The sequence below is a fragment of the Balaenoptera physalus genome (assembly GCF_965194825.1).
Source record: "Balaenoptera physalus genome assembly, chromosome: 21".
Lineage (NCBI taxonomy): Eukaryota > Metazoa > Chordata > Mammalia > Artiodactyla > Balaenopteridae > Balaenoptera > Balaenoptera physalus.
The window spans coordinates 12851002-12876171 of NC_138902.1; the positions used below are offsets into that span (position 1 = coordinate 12851002).

The 25170-nt window shown below is 48.8% G+C and overlaps 1 protein-coding gene across 4 annotated transcripts; it reads left to right on the forward strand.

The window, feature by feature from the left end:
* Positions 1–9136: 9136 nt before the first annotated feature.
* LOC309651603 (uncharacterized protein) lies at positions 9137–25077 on the forward strand. Of its 4 annotated transcripts, XR_014258245.1 has the most exons (5): positions 9137–13748; positions 14383–14555; positions 17161–21343; positions 22654–23885; positions 24692–25077. XR_014258245.1 is itself a non-coding variant. In XM_082444435.1 (4 exons), the coding sequence occupies exons 1-4, from the start codon at positions 13419–13421 to the stop codon at positions 24875–24877; spliced, it is 456 nt and encodes a 151-aa protein (XP_082300561.1). In that variant the 5' UTR covers positions 9137–13418; the 3' UTR covers positions 24878–25077. The 4 variants fall into 4 exon arrangements, 2 of the variants coding, with proteins under 2 accessions (XP_082300561.1, XP_082300562.1); XR_014258246.1 differs by lacking the exon at positions 22654–23885; XM_082444435.1 differs by lacking the exons at positions 17161–21343; positions 22654–23885 and having other exon boundaries at positions 9137–13471; positions 13705–13748.
* Positions 25078–25170: the final 93 nt, after the last annotated feature.

The window sequence follows — 25170 nt, forward strand, 5'->3', positions numbered from 1 at the left end:
CTGTAATCAAGACTTCTGAGAAGGGGGAAGCGAATAAATAATTCTCTCATTTCAAAAGCTGTGTACTCCCTGTTGCTGTGTTCTGTCCCCAGGCTGCTCAGTGAATGCTGTCATCATTAGAATGCATTTGTCCAGCCACTAATCTGTTTAGAGGCAGCTTGGCTTGGTGGGAAGAATAGAGAATCAGAATCCAGAAAACAGGCTCTCTTCTTGGTCCAGCACCTGGTCTCAGAGACCTCAGTGACTCTCTGGATGGAGAGGGACCTTCAAGGTCATGTCCTCCAACCACATACCTGAAGCTTGACCCTTATTCTCCACACACACACACACGCACAAACACACATACACACACACCATCCCTCATAAAGTGGGTTGTCCAGCTTCTATAGGAACAACCCACTACATTTAAAACATCTTGCTGAATCTTTAGACAATTCTGACTGTGACAGTGTTTTTCTTTCTGTTTAGGTGAAATTTGTCTTTCTGATGTTTCTTCCTATTCATCATACTTCTATCCCTTAGGGCCATAAAGAAAAATAGACTCCCTCTCCCATGTGACAGTCGTCTTGTATTTAAAGTTGATGACCGCATCTGCCTGAGTTTTCTCTGGCCCCTGACAAGCTGCCTTCCATTCCTTTGCCAGTCTGGTTTTCCCCCTCTGCACTCACCCAAATACGGTGAGCCTCAGTTCCCTCATTTTAAATTCAGGGATCGCTCTTCCTGACTTGAATGACTGCAGGGAGGATTTAACAATGAAATGTACCCTTCGACCCAGGCTGTGCTCCATTAATATTTGATGACAAGTGAGTAGATGAATGAGGATGAGAAAGCATCGTGTGAACTGTAATGTGCTCGCTGTATCAGCCTGCTTTGGCTGCCAGGACAAGGTACCACAGACCGTCTGGATTAAACAACAGAAATGTACTATTTTCTCACAGTTCTGGAGGCTGGAAGTCCAAGATCAAGCTGCTGGCAGGTTTTGTTTTCCCGAGGCCTCTCTCCTTGGCTTGCAGACTGCCGTCTTCCAACTGTGTCCTCACATGGTCTTCCTTGGTCTGTGTTGTTTGTGTCCTAATTTCCTTTACTTGGAAGGACATCAGTCATATTGGATTAAGGCCCACCGTATAGACTTCATTTTAACCTAATTACCTCTTTAAAGACCTTATCTCCAGGGCTTCCCTGGTGGCGCAGTGGTTGAGAATCTGCCTGCCAATGCAGGGGACACGGGTTCAAGCACCGGTCTGGGAAGATCCCACATGCCGCGGAGCAACTGGGCCCGTGAGCCACAACTGCTGAGCCTGCGCGTCTGGAGCCTGTGCTCCACAACAAGAGAGGCCACGATAGTGAGAGGCCCGCGCACCGCGATGAAGAGTGGCCCCCACTTGCCGCAACTGGAGAAAGCCCTCACGCAGAAACGAAGACCCGACACAGCCATAAATAAATTAATTAATTAAAAAAAAAAAAAGACCTTATCTCCAAATACTGTTACATTCTGAGTTATTAGGAGTTAGCACTTCAATATATGAATTTGGCGGGGTGGGGGGGGCATCCAATTTAGCCCATAACACTCACCAATGTATTGTTAGCAGTTTTATTTATGGTGACACTTTTCAGAGATAGTATTTGTGTGCTTTGGGGGGAGAGTGGTGGAGCCCTTTGCATATGAGAAATGAGATATTACAAGCCCATTTTAATACATTTATGTTTTTGAATAGGTAATATGTTCACATGGTTCAAAATTCAGAAAGTCACGGAAGAGGAAACATGAATGGAAATAAACATACAAGATGCTCTCAATGTCACCAGTAACCAGAGCAATGTAAATTAAGCTCATATTATCACACCATTTTACACCCACTAGATGTAAAGTCTGTTAGTATCAAGTGTTGGTGAGAAGGCAGAGGAACAAATACCCTTCATGCTGTGGGTGGGAATGTGAACGGTACAACTATCTTGGAAACCATTTGGCAAATAGTCAGCGAGTTGAAGGTATATCTACCCACTGGCCCAGCAGCACCACGGCCAGGATCAAACCCTAGATCCCTATTGCATGTGTGCCCCAAAAGATAGGCATAGAAAGCCCATAGCAGCAAAAATGGGAAATAATCCAATGTCTAACACTAGGAAAATGGATGAATAAAGTGGGTATATTCACTCAATGGAACATTAATTAACAATGAACACACATGAATCAAGCATCAACATGGATGAATCTTAGAACTATGGTGAGAGAAATTAGCTCGTCATAGAAAAATACATACAGTTTGACACCATCTTTGTAAAGTTCCAAACAAGTCAAGTGAAAGACTATATTACTCAGGGATATATACGTTCATGATAAAACTCTAAAGGCAGGTGAGATTGAGGATAACAGGATAGCAGTGACCTCTGTGGAACCAGGGACGTGATGCAGGAAGTCTCAGCCCCATTGCAATGCTCCATTTCTTACAATGGGTGGTGGATCCACAGGGCAGAATTGTTCATTATCCTATCTCAATATATACATTCATCTCCTATGTTTTTGCACATATGAAATAATTCATTATTAAAAATTTTCAAGTTCAAAAGGTAGGGAAAAAAGTATGTAATGAGAATCTTTCTTTGATGGCAACTGATATTTTCAGATGGTTGTGCATCATTCAGAGATCATGTATACTTACAGAGACAATTGATACTTACATAGTTCAGAGATAAGTTATATTTGACAGCAGAACATACATGCACACGTGTGTGTGTGCACGCGTGTCTGTTTGTATTCTACAATACCTTCCCTCCCCCTCCTTTTTATACACTGGTAGCATGTCTGCAGTTTCCTTTTAAACAACACTATCAACCGATAGTAAAAGGTCAGAGTAAGGAGAAAGTCTGGGGAAGAAAAAGATGGACTTGTCTGTCTGTCCGGTAGTTTGGATTTTAAATCAAAGACAGAATCGTCACACAACAGTAAAGAGACTGCATAGCGGGAATTCAGCTTTGTAGCCGAGGCTGATGAGACATGGAATTGGGACCTGTTTACAGCACGGGGAATGGAGTCCTGTCACCTCCTGATTGACTCAACCAAAGAGCAGAGGAGAGCAATTCTCCATTCTTGATAATGAGACCCCCTGAGTTCGAAGTGTCTCAGACCAACAGCACAGATGTGAAGAAATAAGGAGAGGGCAGGCTCCTGACCAAATAAAAGCAGGGGGCGAATACATCAAGAGACCATAACGTATCGACATCAAATGTATGTCAAGCGCACAGCTGGGATTAAGGCAGAGACCGGGGAAGCGTTCTTGCACAGAAGCCAGGAGAGGAGGCGAGAGCTTGGCCCAGCAGCTGGGCACGGAGGGCAAGGCCAAGTGTCTGCTGAGGTGGACGGTGGGTGAGCGACACCCAGGGAAGTGCTAGGTTCAGACAGGGCCAACCCATGGAAGCTGCCAGTACCTAGTTGATCTGGGAAGACTTCCCAGAGAGGCTTTCAGGAGCAGCTTGACTGGGGAGAGAAACAGTTTGGTGAACAGATTGAGGGCGGGAGTTTCAGGCAACCTGCCGATCCACACTGGCCGAGCTCCAAAGGAACACTTGCTTATCTTCTCTCTGTTGTGTCTTTCACCCTTTTGTATTTCCTTAAAGATCCCAGAATCTGGCAGGGGTGTTTGGTTCTAGGATAAGCTGTTGAGAGTGGGTGTGCGCTAAAATGCAAATGAAGGTGGTGGGGACCAGATCTCGGTGGTGGAGCTGGGATGTGGATACGCCAGAGGACTCGGCCCTGGCAGAGAGGCAGGGTGGCACAAGGCTCCAGCCCTTAGTGGGAATCGGGAGCCCTGGGCTGCAGGCCCCGCTCAGATACTAACTTGTTTGGGACCTTGGAAGGTCACAGGACCACATCTAGCTTTTGTCAAGGACGAGATGGGTGTGTTGGACTAAATGACCTGTAAAAATCTAAGCAAGTCAGCGATTGCCAGCCAAAGAACCCAAGTCTACCAGTTCAATGGAACTGAATATCTCAACAGCCTTGATGCTTACAGTATAAACATCATTTGTGATAGTCATGCCTGCCAAGCACTTGACACAAGTCTTTTCCCTATAGCATGTCATCTGCTCCTCCTAATTACCCATGAGGCAGGCACGGCAGGTATATGATTAGCCCCATTTTACAAACAGGGAAACTGAGAGATGTGCTAAGTTGTTCAAGGTCCCAGTGCTGGACCCTGGCTGGCTCTCCACTCCCCCACCCCATCCCCGCCCCGACCCCCGCTTGGAGGTCAAGTGACGTTCAGAGCATGCCCAGTGCTGGCTCTGGGATGAGAGCCTGGAACCCTGATGCCAGGTCCACCCGCCCCACCTCAACCTCAAGGTCAGGGTGGGCCACTGTCACCTGAGCACCACCCCCTGAGGGACATCTGCTCCACCTGGTACCCCCCTGCTGCACTTGCTCCAGGGCAAGGCACACCCTTTTACTTTCATAAGGATGTGCCCTGAGCTGGCACTCAGGCCCCTGGGGACATATCCTCTGGGCTCCTGAAGCAGTGGCAGCCTCCGGGCTCTACCCTGAGGGAGTGGAATTGCTTTTCTCCCAGCCTGGCTTCCTGTCTAGACATCTCGAATGGTCCACTGGATTTAGCTCGCTGAGTTTGCCTGCCAGCTCGGTCAAACCCACACAGTTCAGGGCCCGGTGCCTGCCTCCCCCTCATCAGGGCTGCCTCCTAGGAGGAGGGGCTGGAACTGAGGACTGAGGCTAAGAAACTGTATAATGAAGGGACCCAGGGGAGGTAAAGATGACAACACCCTTAGGGGCAGCTCAGCTAGCATCCTGTCCTTTTTGGAACTCACACAGGCAACTCCCTCTCTCCCCCACACCTGGAAGGATGGGTTGCCAGGGCAACCACTCATAGGCCCCAGTATCCTCAGTCCCACCGTCCCAGTGGACACACTGAAGCTGGCTGTGGAGGAGAAGCCTGTCCCTCGGAGAGACACCAGCAGAGCTAGTCCTCTGCAATATCCAGTCCCAAGCAAAGACTCTCTCTTGGACCTATCCTTGATGGAGGCTGAACCTCCCACGTGAGGCGAAGCTGAGAGGTACATCAGGCCCAGTGCTTCTAGAGCAAGGATGCTAGGGCTGGTTTCTGAATGGCCCAGGTGATCCCCCGCGGTATGGCTTTACCTGCCTGCCCTGGCTCCTCACCTGCGCTGCACACAGGCTTCATAATGGAGGGGAGTGCAGGTGCCTCTCTCTAACCTGCCCAGGGGAAAGAGGTGGCCCCGCTGTGGTTCTAAGGAACTTGCAATCAAGTTGAGAAAAAAAACATCAATCAAATCCTGATTGTGAGACATTCTACAAAATACCCAAGCAGTCCTTCTCAAGACCACCGAGGTCATCCAAGACAAGGAAAGTCTGAGAAACTGTCACAAGCAAGAGGAGCTTAAAGAGACATTAACGTCTCCAACAACCATGTGGTAGGACAGGGCAAGCATTGGACTGAGAGTCTGTTATTAACACTAGTTAGAACTAGGATGGGCAGTGTGCTTTTACAATTGCAAAGCAACATTTTTTTTAATTAAAATTTTCTTTTAGAACAGTTTTTTGTTTTTGTTTTTTTGTTTTGGCCGCGCCACGAGGCTTGCGTGATCTTAGTTCCCTGACCATGGATTGAACCCGGGCTCTCAGCAGTGAAGGCACAGGGTCCTAACCACTGGACCGCCAGGGAATTCCCTAGAACAGTTTTAGATTTACAGAAAAAAGCGAAGATAGTACAGAGGGTTCCCATACACCAGGACCTAGTTTCCACTATTACTAACATCTCACATTAGTATGGTACATTTGTTAAAAGTAATGAACGAATGTTGATACATTGTTGTTATTATTATTAACTAAAGTCCCAATTTTATACAGATTTCCTTAAAGTCCTTTTTCTGTTCTCATCCAGGATCCCACATTATCTTTGTCATGTCTCCATAGCCCGTGCTTGGCTGTGACAGTTTCTCAGACTTTCCTTGTCTTGGATGACCTTAGCTGCTGGAGGAAGATTGGTCAGGTATGGTGTTGAAGGTTCCTCAACTGGGATTTGTCTGATGTTTTCCTCATGATTAGACTGGGGAGGAAAAGCACAGAAGTAAAGTGCCATTTTCAGTCCATCACATTGAGAGTGGATACTATCAACATGACTTATCACTGCTGAAAAGGCTCACCTCCTCCAGGAAGCCACCCGTCTGAGGTAGTATTTGTTAGGATGCTCCACTGTCAAGTTAAATCAAAGCACAGTTGGTAACGTATGATTTCCTTTGATCTCATCAAACCACCTTTGGGACTTTGCATACCCACTTACTATCTCTAGTCCCTGGCTGTAGAAGGAAGATACAGAACATCTCTGAGGTCCTGGTTCTAAGATTCTCAGTTGTACTCCCTGACTATACTCTGACCTACAGAGAAAAGGCGGCAGCCACAAGACTGCCCAGGGAGCGCTCCATCCTCCCTAGACATGCCGCCCTCTCATACCTGGGAGCAGGCTGGATGTGGACTCCCATGTTTTGGAGGGTGAAGAAGCATTCTATTTTTATTTAGTCACTTATTTATTTATTTGGCTGCGCCGCGTGGCATGCGGGATCTTAGGTCCCCGACCAGGGATCGAACCTGTGCCCCCTGAAGTGGAAGCGCAGAGTCTTAACCACTGGACCACCAGGGAAGTCCTGAAGAAGCATTCTAGAAGCTCCACCAGTGAGCAAGCAAGGAAGCAAGGAGATGTTGAATGAATGAACAAGATAATAAATTTATTAAGAACTTACTGATACCTTGTTTTGTGCTAGGCATGATAGGGAATGGATTGGTACATGACGTAGTGGACAAAACTTAGAGTGGGGGCCAGACGTAAGCTGATGAACAGTGACAAAGCACATTTAGCCTGTCCTTGAACGCCATCGCCTCTATGGAGCCTTTTCTAATTGTCCTATCTGGATATCTGCTCTTCCTCTTCTGAGCCCTTATACTACTCTGTGTAAGGAAATGGCATTGCTAGTGTAGCTCTTAGTTTATATGACTGTCCCTGGTAGACAGGAATTCTACTCTTTACTTCAGGGACTGATCATGAAAACTCACTATGTGCTGAATTGGTCTAAATCTGGGACCACAAGAAATTAAAGTCTAAGAAGCAACAAATATGCTGGGTTCTGAGGAGGGAGAGATCTTGGGTGGCTTCCTGGAGGAGGTGAGCCCAAAAGCATGGCTAAAGGACAAACAGAGGGCTTTCTCCTTCCTCGGATGAGGCAGAGGTGAGTTTAAAGCCAGGCTCCTAACCTCAGTGCAAACTAGGGGCCAGGCCCTTATCACCCAATTCTTCAGGGCTGGCTTCTCTCCCCATGCCTCCCATAGTCCTGCCTTTAAGAGTTAGCCCACACCTGTCTCTCCACCTGCCGTGCTCTCCCCTCTCCTCCTTCCCTGATCGCTCCAGCCCACGGTGACTTTGCCTCTCTGACTGTCCCGACGAGCACTTCCGGTTTGAAAGCCCTTGTTTGGCATACCACCCATGTACGGCCCCGGACTGTGGCCTATCTTTTGTGAATTGGCTTGATGTCTCCTGACAAGCAGGCTCTGGGTCTCAAGACCCCCAGCTCAACCCTGGCACAGAGGAGATGCTCTGTCAACAGTGGCTGATGAGTTTATTTATTTATTTATCTTTAAATTTTTATTTATTTATTTATTTATTTATTTATTTATTTTTAGCTGCATTGGGTCTTCGTTGCTGTGCACGGGTTTTCTCTAGTTGCAGCGAGTGGGGGCTACTCTTCGTTGCGGTGCACAGGCTTCTCATTGCAGTGGCTTCTCGTTGCGTAGCACGGGCTCTAGGCACGTGGACTTCAGGAGTTGTGGCACGTGGGGTCCGGAGTTGTGGCTCGAGATCTCTAGAGCACAGGCTCAGTAGCTGTGGTGCACGGGCTCAGTTCCTCCGCGGCATGTGGGATCTTCCCGGACCAGGGCTCGAACCCGTGTCCCCTGCATTGGCAGGCGGATTCTTACCCACTGTGCCACCAGGGAAGTCCCCGATGAGTTTATTGTTTCAGAGTCTTCAAGGGCTGAAACCTCTCTTTCCCACCCGGCACTTTATCATACCTCCAGCGCCCAGTTGATTCTTCCTGTTGGGGTCTTTGTGCCTCATTGCCCACCTGCCTTTCTGTCGGTGGGAAGATGCAGTGGAAGGGAACATGGCTCCCACTTCCCCAATCACTGCTCCCCAGAGCCTGGAACTCAGCTACCATTGCTTGGATAACACCCACAGAGTCTGTATCCTAGCGACTCTGGAAGGTTGCCTCCGCAGCCTTTCATGAATGAAGAAAAGCTCCCTCTGCCTTCTGTGGCCTCAGAGGTAATACTGGATGTGAGTCTGTGTGTGTGTGTGTGTGTGTGTGTGGTGGCCGGGGTGTGACTACCTGTGAATGAGGGTGTGTGAGGGTGTGGGTGTATGTGTTGCATGTTGGGGGTGGGATACGAGGATGTGTGTTTTATGGATGTGATTGTGAGTGTGCACATATAAGCATGTGTGCATGTGTGAGTGTGGGTGCGAGGGTACGGGTGTGTGTGTTGCAGTGTTGCATGTGTTTGCATGGGTGTAAGTCGGGGGACATATGGGTGTGTGTGAGCATGTGCATGTATGAGTGGGGGTGCTGTGCGTGTGAGCATGTGTGTATATCGCACGTGTGTGAGTGACAGTGTGAGCATGTGTGTGAATGTTGTATGTGTGAACGTGAGGGTATGGGTGGGTTGGATGTGCGCATGTGTGGCGGCTGTGAGTGTGTGCAGGGGTACAGGGATATGGCGTGTGTGTGACCCAAGGGAGGAAAAGTCTTCCAGACTAATCCTATTAGATGACTCAGGAATTTTTTTCCCCCCTTGGGTAAAAGACTGAAGTCTGGGTCCTCAGACAAAGCCTTCACTCCCTCTTCCCCTCCCAGCCCAGGCTTCTCTCTCTCATCATCGGGGTCCACTGGGCGCCGCGGCATCTTTAGCCAAGCCACTCCAGCCCCTGCTGCGGCGGGTGAGGCCCCGCCTTCCCATCTTGGCCCCGCCCCCTCCCAGCCAAGACCAGACCGCCTCGGAGGACGCCCGGAAGTGGTTTCGCGATCCACCCCGGCCGCGTTCCAAACCTTTGGTGTCCCCCAGACCCCCCTGTGAGGGAGATGAATTTGGCATCAGATCCCAGCTGACAAGAAACTGCTGACACAGGCCCGATTTTGTGCAGGCCCTGCTGCGGTGAGGGATGATGAGTTTCCATGTGAAATCTAATAGAAAGTCCATGCATAATACATCTTTAAGGGAGCAAATTCCAATTTGCATCCCATTAGGCCGCTGAAGTCTCAGAGGCCCAGCAGTGCCGCGGAGTCTTCCTTCAGAAGGAACCCAGAGCAGAGGGTGCCTGTCCCAGAGCAGAGGTTGGGAGTCGAGGTGCACCGCCCGACAGTGGGACCTGCCCGCGTGGGAGGGGCCGTGCTCTCCCGCGGGCTGTCCCTTGGTGCTGTCCCCGGGCCTGGCTCTGGGCAGCTCTTCTGATGTCCTGTGCCTCCACATGCCCTTCACAAGCAGGATCAAAGGAGAGTCCGGCTTCCCAATGATGCTGTAATTTCCCTTCACCGCCCTGCTGTAGGTCAAGGATTTGGAGGAAAATAATGTGTGCCCCAGTTTCCAAAGAGATAAAGGAAGCTTGAGGAGGAGCAGAGTCTCTCCTACAAGGGTGGGGGGCTCTAGGGGCAGCGAGGGGAGAGGAGCAAGGGGGTGGAGGGCAGTGGTCAGGGCAGTTAAACTGGAGCTCTTGGTATTTTAAGAGCAGTAAAGAATTCTGGAAAAACTGGGGGAGGGAAGCCAGGCTTGCAGGTGTGTGGGGTGAAGTCTGGTCCAGTAGAGGGAGGCCCAGTCTCTGTGGCTGTGGATAATTCCTTCCGACAGTAACTGGGGACTCCCCAGAGCCCCTCAAAACCCATCGGAGGCTTAGGATGCAGGCCACACCCATTGCCCTGCAGAGAGGTCTACCCCGAGTTCTTAACTGTGCCAGGGATGTGCTTGTGGGTGGGAGTCTCTGTGTCATAGGACAGAGCCCTCTGTGAGCACTGCCCGATTCCTGTTTGGCCCTCTGCCCGGCTGGCCACTGGCCTTTCCTCTTCTACTCGGCAGCCACTGCTGCCCTGACCCGAGGCCTCAGCGATTCTGTGGGGCCTTCCCTCCCTGGCCGGGTTGATTGGCACTCTATAGACCCAAACTCCTAAATTACTCCCTGTAGTTCATGGAGAGGCACAGGGCTGTGATTAGGTGAGTCAGAGCCCAGGGCAAGGTCGTCCTGGAGGGATGTGCGTCCTGGTGATGTGGCAGGGCAGCCTATGGGGCGGGAGGGGTGCCTGCCAGCTCTCAGAGCCATAGAGATCTCTTGGCTTACATGGCGCTAAGTGAGGCCAAGGTTTGCCAATTGTCCATCAGCTTGGGGCCCTAACACTTCTATTTTTCCCTCTCAGTTATTGGGGTAACCCAGGGAAAGCATGTAAAGTGTTACAGGGTAGCATTTGGATGATACATCCTGACCTGTAGGGACGTGTCCACGAGGGAGGAATGTCCAAGTGTAGCTACAGTGATGGGTCAGGCCACAAAGACAGGCCTGGGAAGGCCCAACCTGGATTTAGTTTTTTCTCCTGTAAAATGCTGCTTCAACCAGTCTCACGATGTTCTTGGGGTAGTAAAAATGGGAGAATAGAAACAAAAGTACACATTTGCTAAGAGGTCCTATCATGCTTTGGAAGTACTACCTATACTGCAAAGCATTAAGGTATAACCTTAGTGGGTTTATGTAACTTATTATAACAGTCCCTGCTGTGTTAGCCAAGAATGTGAACATAATCTGTAGTTGGGACAAGAATGTCACACTGATATGTAGTCGTTTCGATGTACTGCCTTTTGAACTGATGCCAAAGCGGGTGAGATCCTGATGCTTGTGAGATGGGCAGTGAGTGTTCAGATACCTCTCCGGTTTCCAAAGGGGTAGCAGGTTTTCCTCCACGAGTTTCTCAGGTTCCATTGTTCCTCTAGAGCTGTTCTGCCAGGGACATTCATTGTTTTATTTTTCTCAGTAGGTTTTGTGATGTTTCTCCTAAGACTTTTGTGCTTCTTTCAATAGCTTCTACAGTAATTATTCATTTTCTCCAACAGACAGACTGTTTGCTCCGCAGGACAAGATTTGTTGATGTGCTCTTACAGCTCAATCCCAGTACATTTTGTGGTGGTGATTCTCCAAAGCATTCTTCGGTATTTGCTATCGTGTTGCACCATCCATGGGGCAGTCCGCACTTGCGGGCTGCCTACTGCTGGGTAATTGTTAAATACCTGCTGCGTGATCTGCGACCGACAGGGTGCATACCCTCCAATGATGCCTTCCATCATTTCCTCGGTTGGTTGTTCCTGGTACGTTTTCATTTCTTAGGTGCCTGTCATAATGTTTAGTGGTGAATGCATGATCTGGGATCAACTAAACAAAATTTTCAGTCCAGACCAAACACCTCACTTTATTTTGGTCACAAGGCAGACATTGCTTTATCTGGATGGTTTTGTCTAAACTGCTTCAGTAGCTACCTGAAGATTTTTCAGTCGTCCTGTTTACATGCGTTCCTGGGTCATTTTCTTCCCCGTCTTTTTATGGCGGTAAAATACACATAATGTAAAATTTACCACCTGAACCATTTTTAAGCGTACAGTTCAGTAGTATCCAATACATTTGTAATGTCATACAACCGTCACCACCATCCATCTCCAGAACCCATTTCATCTTGTAAAACTGAACCTCTAAATCCATTAAACAATAACTGCCCATTCCTCTCTGCCCGCAGCCCCTGGCAACCACAATTCTCCTTTCTGTCTCTATGAACTTGACTACGCTAAGTACCCCCCTTAAGGGGAATCTTACAGTATTTGTCTTTTTGTAGCTGGCTTATTTCACTTAGTGTAATGTCTTCAAATTTCATCCATATTGCAGCACATGTCAGAATTTCCACTTTGAAGAGTAGTTTTTCTAACAGATTTGCCTGTTCAGTTTTCAGCCTTTAATGCAAAACTGCCATAATTTTCACAGACCAACTAGGTTGCTATGATACTCCCTGAAGATGTGCCTCGTTTTGCAGTCATGGAGCAGTATCTATTGTCAGTGTGAATTACTTCCTTTCCACCTGAGAAACTGGGGGACTTCCAATAGGAGCATTTCCACAGAGAGTTATTCATTAACACCTTGACGTTCCATACAATCTCTGAGTCAGGCCACTTTATAATACCACAAATCTGTTTGAACAGACACAACAAGTGTCCATAGTTGCCTAATCTCATTGCTTGTGTTGAGGCAAGTTCTTAATTTTTTTTGTTTTCAATGGAGTGAGATGCTTTCATCAGCTTCTCTCATTCACTTAGATGGTATCTGCTGTGTACAAGACAGTGAACCAAGGTAAACAGAGACCCGACTACTCTCTCCACATCTGCTGGCGCAGGTGGACAGCAGGTGGACAGACAAGTCAGTGCTATACACGTCTGTAAATGCTTCATCTTATGGGATTTGGAGGGCTAACTACCCTCAGAAGGGAACCCCAAAGCTTGCCAGTCTTTTTGGGCAGGAACTAAATCTTCACCTCCTCCCGCCATAAAACCTGCCAGTTTATTATGATTGGCATTTACAAATTTCTTCTTGTACTGAATTTTCAGTCGTCTAAATGAGTGATTTTTTTGGCATGGGGGTGCAGGGCGATGTCAAACTGGGAAGGCGCTGTGTAATTTGAAAAAGCGTTTTCTCTAGTCTACTATCATTTCATCTTTATAAAATTAAAAACAAAATTTACTACTTCCAGAGGGCCACTCAGAGAAAGCCCAACATCTTTCCTGGAGGGTAGAGAGATGTAGATTCAGTATCAGTTATTCTCAGGGGCAGGGAGAAAGAAGCACACGATCTTTATCAAGAGTTGTTCTTTCACAATTTGGTTCGGTTTGCATCTCTTTTTAGCAGAGTGCATCTGTGCCAGGGCGCATGGGGGACCTGACAGATCTGTCAGGTATACCGACTGGATTTGGAAACGAACCATCTCCTGGCAGACCAGGGAGCCTGGTGCTGGTCCGTGCTGCTTTGCCCGACTTTGCAAAAGAGAGCCTTTCTCAGCACCCTGTCTTTAAAGAGGGGAGAAGCCACACGGAGGATGGGTGCCTAGGCCCTTGCTCTTGAAGGCAGAGGCAGTTTGATTTAGAGAGTAGGAAATAGGCAGGAAAAAAAAGGAGAAACACACACACACACACACACACACACACACACACACACGCAACCTGAATACAGAAAGGATTCCTTAGGAGAGGCGGGGCAGGCGGGAAATTGCAACCTTATCCCCTGGGACTTGGGCTCAGGAGCCGAGCCTCCAGGTTCAGTGAACCCGTTAGTAACATGAACTTGGTTGCCGTATTTCTCAGCCTGAGCTCATGCATTATTTACCTGTTGTAAGTAAACCGGCTTCTCCCAGTGTTGCTGGGGAAACCACTTTGATTTAGCGAGTTGGGTCTTACTTTCCAACTAAAACACTGCAGAACGACGAGAGGAGGGAGAGGGCGGATGCTGGGTCCCAGAGGCACGGGGTGTGGATCAACGAAGGGGAGACCCCGCTTCCCCCCTGCTCCCCGGGAGCCCCACGCCTGCCGCGCCCTGCTTCTCTGAGTCCCCCTGTCTTTTGCAGGCCCTCCAGGAAGGGGGAAGAAGGAGCAAATCCCAAGGAGCAAGGTGTGCGTCTTCTGAGGTCCTGTGAAGGCCACTTGCTGGTCTCACTCCGCCTGCTTTCAGAGAGATACACATCAGTTTGTGTTGCGCTGGGGCGGGGGGGTAGGGATCAAGTTTCCCCAGAGGCTGTTTCCCAGGTGAATCGGCCTTGGGAAGCCAACTCCATACACACAGGTAAAGTGGTCCTCCCTCCTGCCAAACTCGCTTGGGCTCCTATTGCGTGAGTGCCCTCCTGGACCAGACAGGCAGCTGTGGTGGCCGAGGAAGAGTTCCGGCTGACGGATGGGGGGCCCTGGGTTCAAGTCTCAGTGCTTTTATTTATGTTGGGAATAGGAGCAAGTTATGTAGTCTTTCTGCCTCTCCATTCCCACGTGCGGGAGATGGACACTAGTGTCTGCCGGGGAGAGGCTGGGTGGAGGTTGCCCAGGAAGTGATCTGGGAGCCCGGCCCACGCCCAGGCCTGAACTGTGGGTGAGGGATGCCGACCAGCGCTGCTGCCTCTTTCCTGTTCTTGACAGCAAGGCTCAGGCAGCACGTCTGCCTCCCTTCCTCCTCTCCGCAGCTATCGATTTTTCCCTTCCTTCCTTTATTCTATTTGTGTCTTCCCTAGCCCCTCACAATTGCATTATTTCTGCAGAAGCACGCGGGACGAGGAGGCCTGCTGTGCACGTCAGCCTCTGGGCCTCCTCCGTGCCCGCAGGTCCGCGCTGCTCCCTCTCCGGGACCTTGTTGCCCCTCGGTGCGAAAATGGCACCTTCTGGTCATTTCCAGGGTCTCTGTTTTGACTGTGAGGAAGCTGCTATTTGTCAGGTGAGTGTGTGGGTAGCAGGGCTGCCTGAGTAATGCAGACCCAAGCGATGCCAGGAGTATACTCATTCCTGCAGTGACAAATATTTAGACAACAGCTCTAACTCGGGGAACTTTGAGTTTTTGCTAAACTACAGTGAGCCGATATGTTCAAAGGAAAAAAGAAACCAGCTTCCTAGGTATCACTAACTTAACTTTTAGCAACATCTTTCTAGATTTGCTTTTGTCTTCCTGGGGCTATTTTGTTATTTTCAAGCTCAGGGCTAAGTCCTACTTAGCTACTAGTGAGATTAGAATATAGGTGTTAATTATGTCCTCAACATTTCTGCTTTTCCATTAGGTGCTAAATATCCCCAAGTGACTTAGTTTCTCTCCACTTAAGCCTGTTCACCTGCTCCAGGCCCCTGCGCCTCCCATTTTCTCTTTGTGAAACGGCCGTGTGGCCAGGAGGTCTGCGTGTGTCCCCGTGCTGGCCGTGGCTTTGCTGACTTCATCCATCCAGAGCTGGTCCTGTGGGCTCCAAACTGGCTTCTTAAAGAGACTTCTTATTTCTTCCAGACTAAATGACAGGTCAACAGGGAAAGCACAGGCCACCTCACAGACCTCTTTTGGCCGCAGGAGCTCTTCTGAGAGGATAAGGGGGAATCCCTCCCAGAGCAGAGGGAAGAGGGTAAGGGCCAGATGTTCTTAAATGTTAGCGCATTGGAATGCACAGGGTGCTGAGCCTGCCTGGGGTGGGGGCGAGGGGTTTTTGATTCAGGAGGGCTGGGGAATTTTCATGTCCAGCAAGTTCGTGGGAGATGCTGAGACTCTTCCAGTGCTGGAACGACTGTTCAAGGCAGAAGGGACCCCAGCGGAGGCCTTGAGGCAGGAAAGAGCTTGGTGGGTTCAGGGGCTAGAAAGGAGTCCAGTGTGGCTGGAGGACAAAGAACAAGGCACTGTAGAGGTAGGCACGGGCCATGCCATGCGGTGAGGGCACACACACACACACACACACACACACACACTGGAGAGGTAGGCAGGGGCCATGCCATGCGGTGAGGAAACACACACACACACACACACACACACACACACACACACACACACACACACTGGGTGAGATTTTTGAAGTGAGGTGCGTGAGGAGGGCTAAGACCTGATTTGCATTTGCATTTATTATTTTATTGATATTTGAGTCTCTTCACAGTTACCCCACTGTGAGCTCTGTGCCTTTGACCTCTGGAACCCCAGCACCTTCCACAGCACTGAGAACAGAGTAGATCCTGGATAAACTCTATTATGTGCCAGACACTGTACTCAGCTCTTCATGAGTATATCTCATTTAATCCTCCTAAAGACCCTGTGAAAGAGGAGCGATTATGATCCCATTTCACAGATGAGGAACACTGAGGGTCACATAACTAGGGACTAACAGACTGTATGTGAACCCGGCACTGTACCAATGCAGGAGCTGAGCCCTGGCCTCCACCCCACTCTGCTTCTTCTACTCCATGTTGCCCTTGTAAATGAGTGAACAGCTTTGAGAGGCATAATTATCATCACTGTTTGAAAGATGAGGAAACCGAGGCTCAGACAGGCAATTGGTCACAGGTGGAAGAAGAGTATCAACCCAGGTCTCCTGATTCCAGATCTCAAGGTCTTGTCGCAAAACCAGCTGCTAATAAACCACAAGCCCTGACTGAGTCCCCCACGTGCCCATCACTGAACTAAGGGACAAAGAAGTTTACCAAGAAAGAGGAGGCCCCGCCTGGCAGGTGTGAGGGTGAGGCTGGTACCCTGCGAAGATGGGGCTGATAGCTTTGTTCTCATGAGGGGCGTCCTGTCAGCGGCCTGCCTCCCTCCCTCCCTGGGCTGGGCTAGGGCAGCAGCTGGGATCCTGGGCCTGGAGGTGCCAACAGGGCCAGTCATTCAGAAAAGCTACAGTTGGGTTCTGCAGCCATAGAGAAAGATACAGTCCTTCTCTCCAGGGAGCGATAGCTGATACTGTAAACACTTTGGGCTTTATCTTTGATCTGGTGGACCATCAGAGCTGCTTTTCTCCCCAGGTAGAGTTACCAGGAGAGGGCTGACCCAGGGCTTTGGAAAGCTGTGCCCTGCTGAACAGATGGTACAGATGGGGGCGGGGGACGCAGTAGACACACACAGAGGCAGAGTCTGGGAAGGGAACCCAACAATTAGGCCCAAAGCTGGAACCCAGACACCAAATTCCAGGCCTCTGGGAAATTCCCAAGTTTAAAATAAATTCCTGGGGGTTTCAACTTTTGGTCTTCAGCTTTAAAAACAGCTCCTTTCTAGATAATGGAAAATAATAGCATGCATAATTTAAAAAGCTCCAAACATCTTTAAACTGAAAGTATGTAAAGGCAAGTGCCAGGCCCTGAAGAGCCCTAAGTTTGAGATGATTGATGGAGCCCAGCTCTGAAGCCCTTTTCTTTCTTCCAATCAACAGCTTTTGATTTGGGGTCCTTTCCCTGACAGTTGTAACAGAACAGTTCTGTTCAAGAAGGAGGTTATTTTCAAGCTAACTTTTATTATTATTCTGTTTCCTCTGCTTGTAACACTCTTGCTGCTTTATGGCCTCGTGAACTCCTGTTCATCCTTCAAGACCCTATTCAAACATCACTTTCCAAGCTGGCATCTCCTACTGCCCTTCCAACCCCAGAAAATCATTAAAAGCATCAAACTATCCTTCCACTGTCTTCCATCCAAGAGCGCCTTGTTTACAAGCCCATATAACATGTGAAAGATTACAATCAAGGGTATTCTTCTGGCCAGATGGACCACAGAACTTGAGAGATTATTTCTTATGTATCATTGTGTCTCCAGTGCCCAGCACAATGCCTGACAATTAACAAGTGGCCTCAAATTAATATGGTTAAATGAATGCTCTTATTCTTTCTGCATCAGAAGAGGAGTGAGGGGAAAGAAATATATATAAGCATCTTTCATAGACCAAGTACTGTCTAGGCATCATTTATAAGTTATTTAATTTCATTTCCATCAGAAGTGTTTTCATTTGTTTAACTCTTAACACAGTGACCAAGGGAAAAAAATAATTGACATGGGACATACAACGAAGGACAATGCCATTCTCTAGGAGTTTAAAATCCGACTGAGGATGGACACGTACATTTCCTGCCCCTACGTAGACAACCTCCCCCTCCAACAACACATAGACTGCATCCACTCAAAGAAAGGTTATTAACATTGTAAAGCACACTAACTTCTAAATATCTGATACAGAATTCCCTGGAGGTCCAGTGGTTAGGAGTCTGTGCTTTCACTGCCGAGGGCCCGGGGTTCAGTCCTTGGTTGGGGAACTAAGATCCTGCAAGCTGAGTGGCGTGGCCAAAAAAAAAAAAAGTTGTGGGCATAAATACCTGATACAGTCCTATATGTAATAGAAATGGAAAAACGAGAGATTGCCGTGGGTGTGGTGTTTTCAAGGGAACCGCAGGCATCAATCTCTCCCACAGTCTGTGCTCTCATATGACTAGAGCCTGGGAACAAATTAGATAACCTCTAGCACTCCGCTGGCTGGAGAACTGGAGAGTGATTTAGATTGATACCTTGTGTTTATGACTTTTCAAAAAGCGCCGTAACGTCCATGATCATATTTTTATCCCCAAAGTCACACAGCTGACGATGGAGCAGGGTCTGGGGTTGCTTTCTCTCTCTGTCACTTACTAGCAGGGCTTCTCTTGCCCATATGGCATCTCTGTGCAGGTGAGGAGGCTCCTTCCTCAAGTAAAATTTGGTTGTATTTAGTATTTTGTGGCACAGCTTGAACAAGTGTGCAAGGCAGCCCTACCCTGGCCGCGCCCAGCAGAGAGCTTTCCTGAACCCCAGCACGCGGCAGCCTCCAGTGAGAACACGCATGTTTCCCCCCCCTCACTTGCTCATACTTCCTGCCTGCCCCTCCCCCCCAATGCCACGACACACATGCCCCTTGCAGCCCATGCCTCTGTGTCCACCCTCATCCTCCCAGATTCAAAGTAGGGAGGGGTAGGGACTGGGTCTCCAAGAGTAGAGGGCAAGCAGTGCGAGACCGGGGTCAGTAGTATATTCAGAGCTTATATCATTGTGTTGAACAATTTCCAAGGGTCTTATGGTTGCCAAGAGATGACAGGTATAAATAACCCACACCCACCAGTTTCTCAGTTTACAATTTCCTTGTAGGTTTCTCTGTGACGTTGTGATGAACATCTGTGGTCAGCTTGCCCAGCATCCTTCCCTTCTTCCTTTGGTACTATCCCTCCAATTTTGGAGAGAGAGACCACTCCCTCATTCCTAATCCATGTGATCTGGAAAAGGCTGGGAAAAACCAATCAGGTCGCCATGGTAATTAATTAAGAAATGGGCACATGACCCCAGCTGGTCCCCTGAGAGCCATCCCTGGCACTCGTGCTGAAACTATTGGGGAAAAAAATGCTTGCTTTTCATGGGAATGGGTAGTTGAAAGGAACCAAGTAACATGGAATTTCTGGGACCATCTTTGCTGCCACATCAAAAGAGCTTGGCTGAAAAATGAAGACAACACGGAGGAAACCAGAGCTGAGAAATACAGAAACAGAATGAACCCTGACTGACATTAGTTGAGTCCTAATTCCAGTGAGCCGTCTACTCATGGACATTTTTAGTTCCAAGAGCCAAATAACTCAATGTTTTGCCAAAGCTGGTTTGAGTTAGATTTCAGTCCTGGCTGCAACAGCTTCCTCTCGTGCTTCAGCCCCAGTCCCCAGAGCTTCAGACCCTCAGTGGGAATAAAGTAGACCCAGGCGGTGTCAAAATAGCCAGGCTCCTGGCCAAGGTGTCCGAGGGACCCCAGAATCACTACTCTCCTGGCCTGATGAGTAGCCTGCCTGGTGCCCACTCTCAGGCCATGGGTGTGTTTCTTCCCTGGGTCTTGGGCTCTCCCTTTCTGTCTTGTTCTGTAGTTTCTAGTGCATGCTCCAGTGTGTGTGTGTGTGTGTGTGTGTGTGTGTGTGTGTGTGTACATTCACATCCTTTCCTCCTACCTTGCTGTATCATCACAAGGATCCAATGGGATAGTGTAGGCACGGTACCCATCCCAGGGCCCGGCACATACAGCAAACCCTCTTTCCCTGCCCTTTCCCTCCCCCTGACTCATGCTGGGATTTAAGAATCTGTGATGTATTCCGATTTCCAATGCCCTGGATCAATAATGGAGGAGGTGGAGTACAGTTGCTAGAAACTTGTGCTATCTGATTTTAATTAATTTTATCTGATTAGAGTGAGATATCTCAAAGTCACTGAATAAGTTTAGGTCACATAAGTTTATGCAAATCAGTATTTTTCTTTGGAGCTGACAGCCGACGTCTCTGTTTGTTCCATGACGCTGCCACAGAGGCCAAATGTGCCATGTTTTCTCAAGCGATGGCTGCCAGCTCTCCAAATGTCATAACAGGCGAGGCATTTCACATGGGGGCAAGCTCCAGTGTTGAGGGTGTCTGGGAAGCATTGACAAACCTATTTTTATTCTCTTTATTTTCACAATACATTTTGTTCTTTATTGAAGTTATAAAAATAATTCATACTTAAAGTTAAACAGTACAGCGTATAGAAAAATAGATTTTCTTGTCCATTCCAACTCCACCCTCTGAAGTAAACAATGTAACCAGATTCATGTGTATCCTTCCACATTTTTTCCATACACTGAGGTTCCACATTTCCCCCACATTTTTAAACATGTACAAATATATATAAACATATGTATCTATTTATAGGCTACCCTTTAAATTTTTTTAATACAGATAACATCATCTTCTATAACTTGCTTTCTCAAAACTTAATAATCATAGATCTCTTTTCCAGTTAATGTATGTAGATGTAACTCATTCTTCTTTGCAGCTGCATTGTTTTTCATTGAATGGATGTACCATGATTTATTTTACTAATCTCCTACTAATGGATTTTTGGGGGTTGTTTACAGCTTTTTGCTATTACATACACTGCTGAAATAAATACCTTTGTAAATACACTGATTTATATTCAAGGAAGCATTTGGTTATTCTCCTTTGGCCCACGTGCCGTGTATGAAGGACACAACTATATCAGTGTTTACTTGGTCCCTTAGTTGGTCCAGCACACAAGAAGGCTTCCTAACTTCCTTTCCCAATGTGTACATTTAGCAGAGCCCTGAGGACTGCAGGGCACGCCTTCCTGTGACTGCAGAACCTGGGCTCAGACGTGAGATCAGCGTCACTCCACACCTGACCCGGAGCCATGACTTCTCTGCTCCTTTTATTCACTCCGTCCTGTTGCACCCTTGGCATCCCAGCCACCTCCACATTCAGTGACAAGATGGCTATTGGAGGTAAAGGGCTTTGAAGTCCAGAGAGATGAGATAATCAGTCTCTGCTCTCCAGGGATGCAGGGCAGAGTCTGTGCCCACTGAGTGGTCTCAGCCATGCTGGGTGTATAGTAAGTACTTAATTAATATGAAATAAGAACAATAAATCCAGGGGCTGCAGTGCTCCCTTTGAAGTTTGGGTCAACTCTAAGTCATCGGAGAAGAACGAATGGAATGGATAATTGAAATTCATAGATTATCCTAAACCCCATCTTAATAGTTAATAGGTTCAGGCTCTTTACCTAGTAAACCCTTCCTCAGAACTGCTAAAGTAAATCCTCTGCTGTATTTATTTTTTCATTTTTTTCTGGAGCAATTGAGCAGTGAAACAGCCCCCAGGAAGGTGAAAGGAGAAAGAGCCAGGCGTCCTGAGTGAGACATTCATAGATGGCTCATAAGCAACTTCTGAATCATGGTATCGTCTGCCAAAGGGCCCTGCCAGTTATGGACACAGACCCAAGAGCGGTCTCCCTCGGGCTCCTCCTGACCTGGGTGGGGTGAGAGTGAGGCTCTGGGAGAAGAGGTGAAATGACGCTCAGTCTAAGCCACCTGGCCAGAGACGCCCCAGCTTTGCCTGTGAGGTTATTCATGGACTCCAGCCTCTAAGATGCAACAACAGTGTTTCACTTCATGGGTGGGTCCCGTGCATTTTAGTAAAAAGGAGTGATCTCATCACATCCTTGAGCAAAAAGGGAAAAGGACCTGCAGGTGGAACAAGGACAGCAGGATGGGGGTGGCCGGGATACCTGGGTCTGCATCTGGCTTTGCTATAAGCTCTCCCTGTGACTCTGGGACCGTGGGGCTGGCTTTCCCTGCTGCCGTTCCTCTCTCTTTAAAACGCAGGGGTTGAAATTTAGGATTCTAAGATCCTGGCCCTCTCTGACTCTGAAAACAACCCCGCAAGCCTGAAGAATTTCACACTGCTGCTCCGTAGGGGGGGGTTTCATCAGGAAGGGAGGACAGATGGCTTTCTCTGGACCAGGTTCAGAAATGTGGCGCGTGATGCACGGTGTGAACGAAGCGTGGTGCCCTTTAAACACGGTTCACCCCGGGAGGGCTGGCTTTCATCCTCCTCCCGGCATCGCTCTGGGCATCACTGCCTTGTGCACTGAAACACACACACACACACACACCCCAGCTCTGACACACACTCCATGATTCACGGACTGACAGGACCATTACATGCACTGGATGACTCATCGGGGGTTTTGCTCACACGCACAGGCTCACACCCACTGTGCTGAGTAGACGTGCCTGAGTCCACAGCGACGGGCACCCCCGCGGGAGCCTCGGTTGTGTATTGCACCGGCGTCTGCAAGCGATTTACGATTTATGCTCTTGGCTCTTCCAAACCGCCTGTTCTTTGTCTTTCTGATCTCTGTTCAACCCTCTCCTTCCCGTCCTCCTCTACTTGGCTGGTGTCGGTCTCTTGCTCCAGTGCTCCTCAGCCAGTTTCCGGGACTGGACCCCACCATCTCCAGGGCCCTTTCCAAGTCCAAGTCTCTTTGAATAACCTCCTCAGCTGTGAGCAGCCCTTTCCCCACGGGGCTCACCCCTTCCCTGGCCAGGCATCTCTTCCTGGTTTCCTCCCAGGGTCTTGGCAGGAGGGTCTCCAATATCTGTGCCCCCTTCACAGAGTGAGAGGAATTGAGCTGTCACATGATGGAAGCGTGGGCACCTGTGGAGTGTGGTCTCCAGCGTCTCTGAAAACCCCCCTCTTCCCAGTATCCCAGGCAGAAGGAAGTGGAGGGGCTTCTGGAGAGCCCATCTCTGGGCATCGAGCAGGACCAGCTGCTTCTGAAGGTGCCGAGGAAGGAGGGGCTCGTGAGCACCGAGGTCTCTGTGTGGTCCTTGCTGACCGGCCTTCACCTGATGTGGCCACTGGCCGTGGTTCTAATCGGAAGATGGGGAACAGGTCCTGGTGCCTGCGCGAGGAGTAGAACCCTGGCTTTTCCTCCTTCCCTTGGGAATCTCTCAAAAACCGAGGGGGGGGGGGCTTCCCTGGTGGCGCAGTGGTTGAGAATCTGCCTGCTAATGCAGGGAAAACGGGTTCGAGCCCTGGTCTGGGAAGATCCCACATGCCGCGAAGCAACAAGGCCCGTGAGCCACAACTACTGAGCCTGCGCGTCTGGAGCCTGTGCTCCGCAACAAGAGAGGCCGCGATAGTGAAGAGGCCCGCGCACCGCGATGAAGAGTGGCCCCCGCTTGCCGCAACTAGAGAAAGCCCTCGCACAGAAACGAAGACCCAACACAGCCAAAAATAAAAATAAAAATAAATAAATAAATAAAAAAGATGACTATTAAAAAAAACAAAACAAAACCGAGAGGGGGGGGTGTACCCAAGTCTGGTGAAGTAACCACGTGGTCCTGGCCATGTCATTAGCCACCGTGAGCATCTGCTTCCTCGGCTGTCAAATGCCTTAATAGCACCTCTCTGTCTACCCCAAAGACGTGGTTGTGCGGAGCCAAGGAGATTATGTGACAGTGCTTTGCTGAATTCCTCTCTCCAGGAGAGAGGACAGACAGGCGGGAACTGTGTTCCGAAGGAGTTCACGCCCAAGCAGGCGCTGGTCCAGTGACGCTGAGAACCAAGGAGCTCTTCGTGCCCAGAAACATGGCAACTCAGCTCTTGGCTAGCTGCTGATAGCTGAGGGCTGAAATGCCCCTTTTCAACTCTGAAATTTTAAGAGCCTAATAAGCCTTGAGAGCTTTTTTTTCCCCCCTGCTACTTGTGTGAGAACCTTATCTCTGACCACATTCAACCCGTCTGAAGGTCTGCATCCCAGAGGGGACTACCTTGCCTTGGCCGACTGAGTCTCTGCACCAAGCCTGCACCCCCTGAGTGCCCTGCTCTCCTCCCCACTCCAACACTACTGGAAGGCTTCTCAGCAAACATTCTTAGAGAGATCTCCAGTTAACTCCTTCCTTCCAACGGATCTTCTAACTTTGGATTTAAGGTTATTTTGCATGGAATAGCTCAGATTATCTTGGAGATATCTTAGCAGGCTCCGCAGGTCCCAGCCCGCTTCTGCCAGGACCCCCAACCCTTAAAGGGGAGGAGTTTAAGAGAAAGAGAAGACAGGGTTGATTACAACAGGCCCTGTTTGGCTTTCAGTAGGGGTACACAGAAGTTTCCTCACTAATTCCCATCTTCTGTGTGTAATCTTCCAGAGGATGTTGACAGAGACGAGAAAGACTACACTGTAATTAAACATGCATTGATGTGTGGGAGGACCAACCAAATATGTACGGCAATTCCCTGTAACACCGCAAAGAATCCACAAGACCCACGCATAGGGTGTTACTTGCACCTCTGTTCCAGATGAATTCAATACCTGGAAACTGAACACAACGTTTTTTGAACTCTCAGTTAAATCTTTAACTTAAATAGCACTTTCTTTGTGCCAGACACGGTTCTAAGCATGTTTCTACAATATTCATTTATTTAATTTTCATAAAACCCTTATGAAAGGGTACCCTCATCCCCATCATGCCGATGAGGACCCCGGAAAGGGATGAAAGAGCGAGCGTGGCTGGTGAGTGCGGGGTGTGGGTCTCCAGCCCAGGACACCTACCCTGGGATAAGAGCCTGTGACCAAGCTCTCCGCCTGGTTTCTGGTTATTCGGACAGCATCATATTTCTCCGGCTGGTTTCTTGGGGCAGCAGGAATTCTTGACCTGGGGGCGGTGAGGAGAAAGGAAACTCGGTCTAGAGTTCAGGCCCAGGTCCACGACCTGACCATTGCCTTTGTTCTCCCTGCAGGTCTGTGTCTTCCCTGGCCCGAGTGAGCCGCATCCACAGAGAGCAGAGCCGGGGCCACCGCTCTGTCCTAACTGCCCTCCAGCCCCTCCGGGGAGTCCTGCCGAGCCATTGTCTTCCCGGCCCCAGCGATCCGGCCTCTTTTGGCAGGGACTGTGCGGTTTCTCTTATTTACCCATTAACAATTAAGCTCTAGGCATTTAACATATAAACACAGAAAACATCAGCATAATTACAGCAAGGATTTCAAAAGCTCTTTGGCAAGGAAGGGCCTGAATATTTACTTAACAAAAGAATTCCTTACTTCAGTCTTTAATAAAGAATTCACAAGAAGACTTAACTAGCCCTCTTCGCCTGTAAATGAAAAACATTCTTTTATTCACAAAGAATATGATTTGTGTGTTTTTTTTTTTAAGTGTGACTCACCGCAACTTTTCAAGATAACATTCACAACTTTTTTTTTTCTGAGAGTTCTGTTCCCA

Coding starts and splice junctions, on each gene's coding strand:
- LOC309651603 (XM_082444435.1), top strand. CDS start 13,419: ATGAACTTGGTTGCCGTATTTCTCAGCCTGAGCTCATGCATTATTTAC. Junction 13,472..13,704: donor TCATGCATTATTTACCTGTT/GTAAGTAAACCG, acceptor TGTCTTTTGCAG/GCCCTCCAGGAAGGGGGAAG. Junction 13,749..14,382: donor AGCAAATCCCAAGGAGCAAG/GTGTGCGTCTTC, acceptor TTATTTCTGCAG/AAGCACGCGGGACGAGGAGG.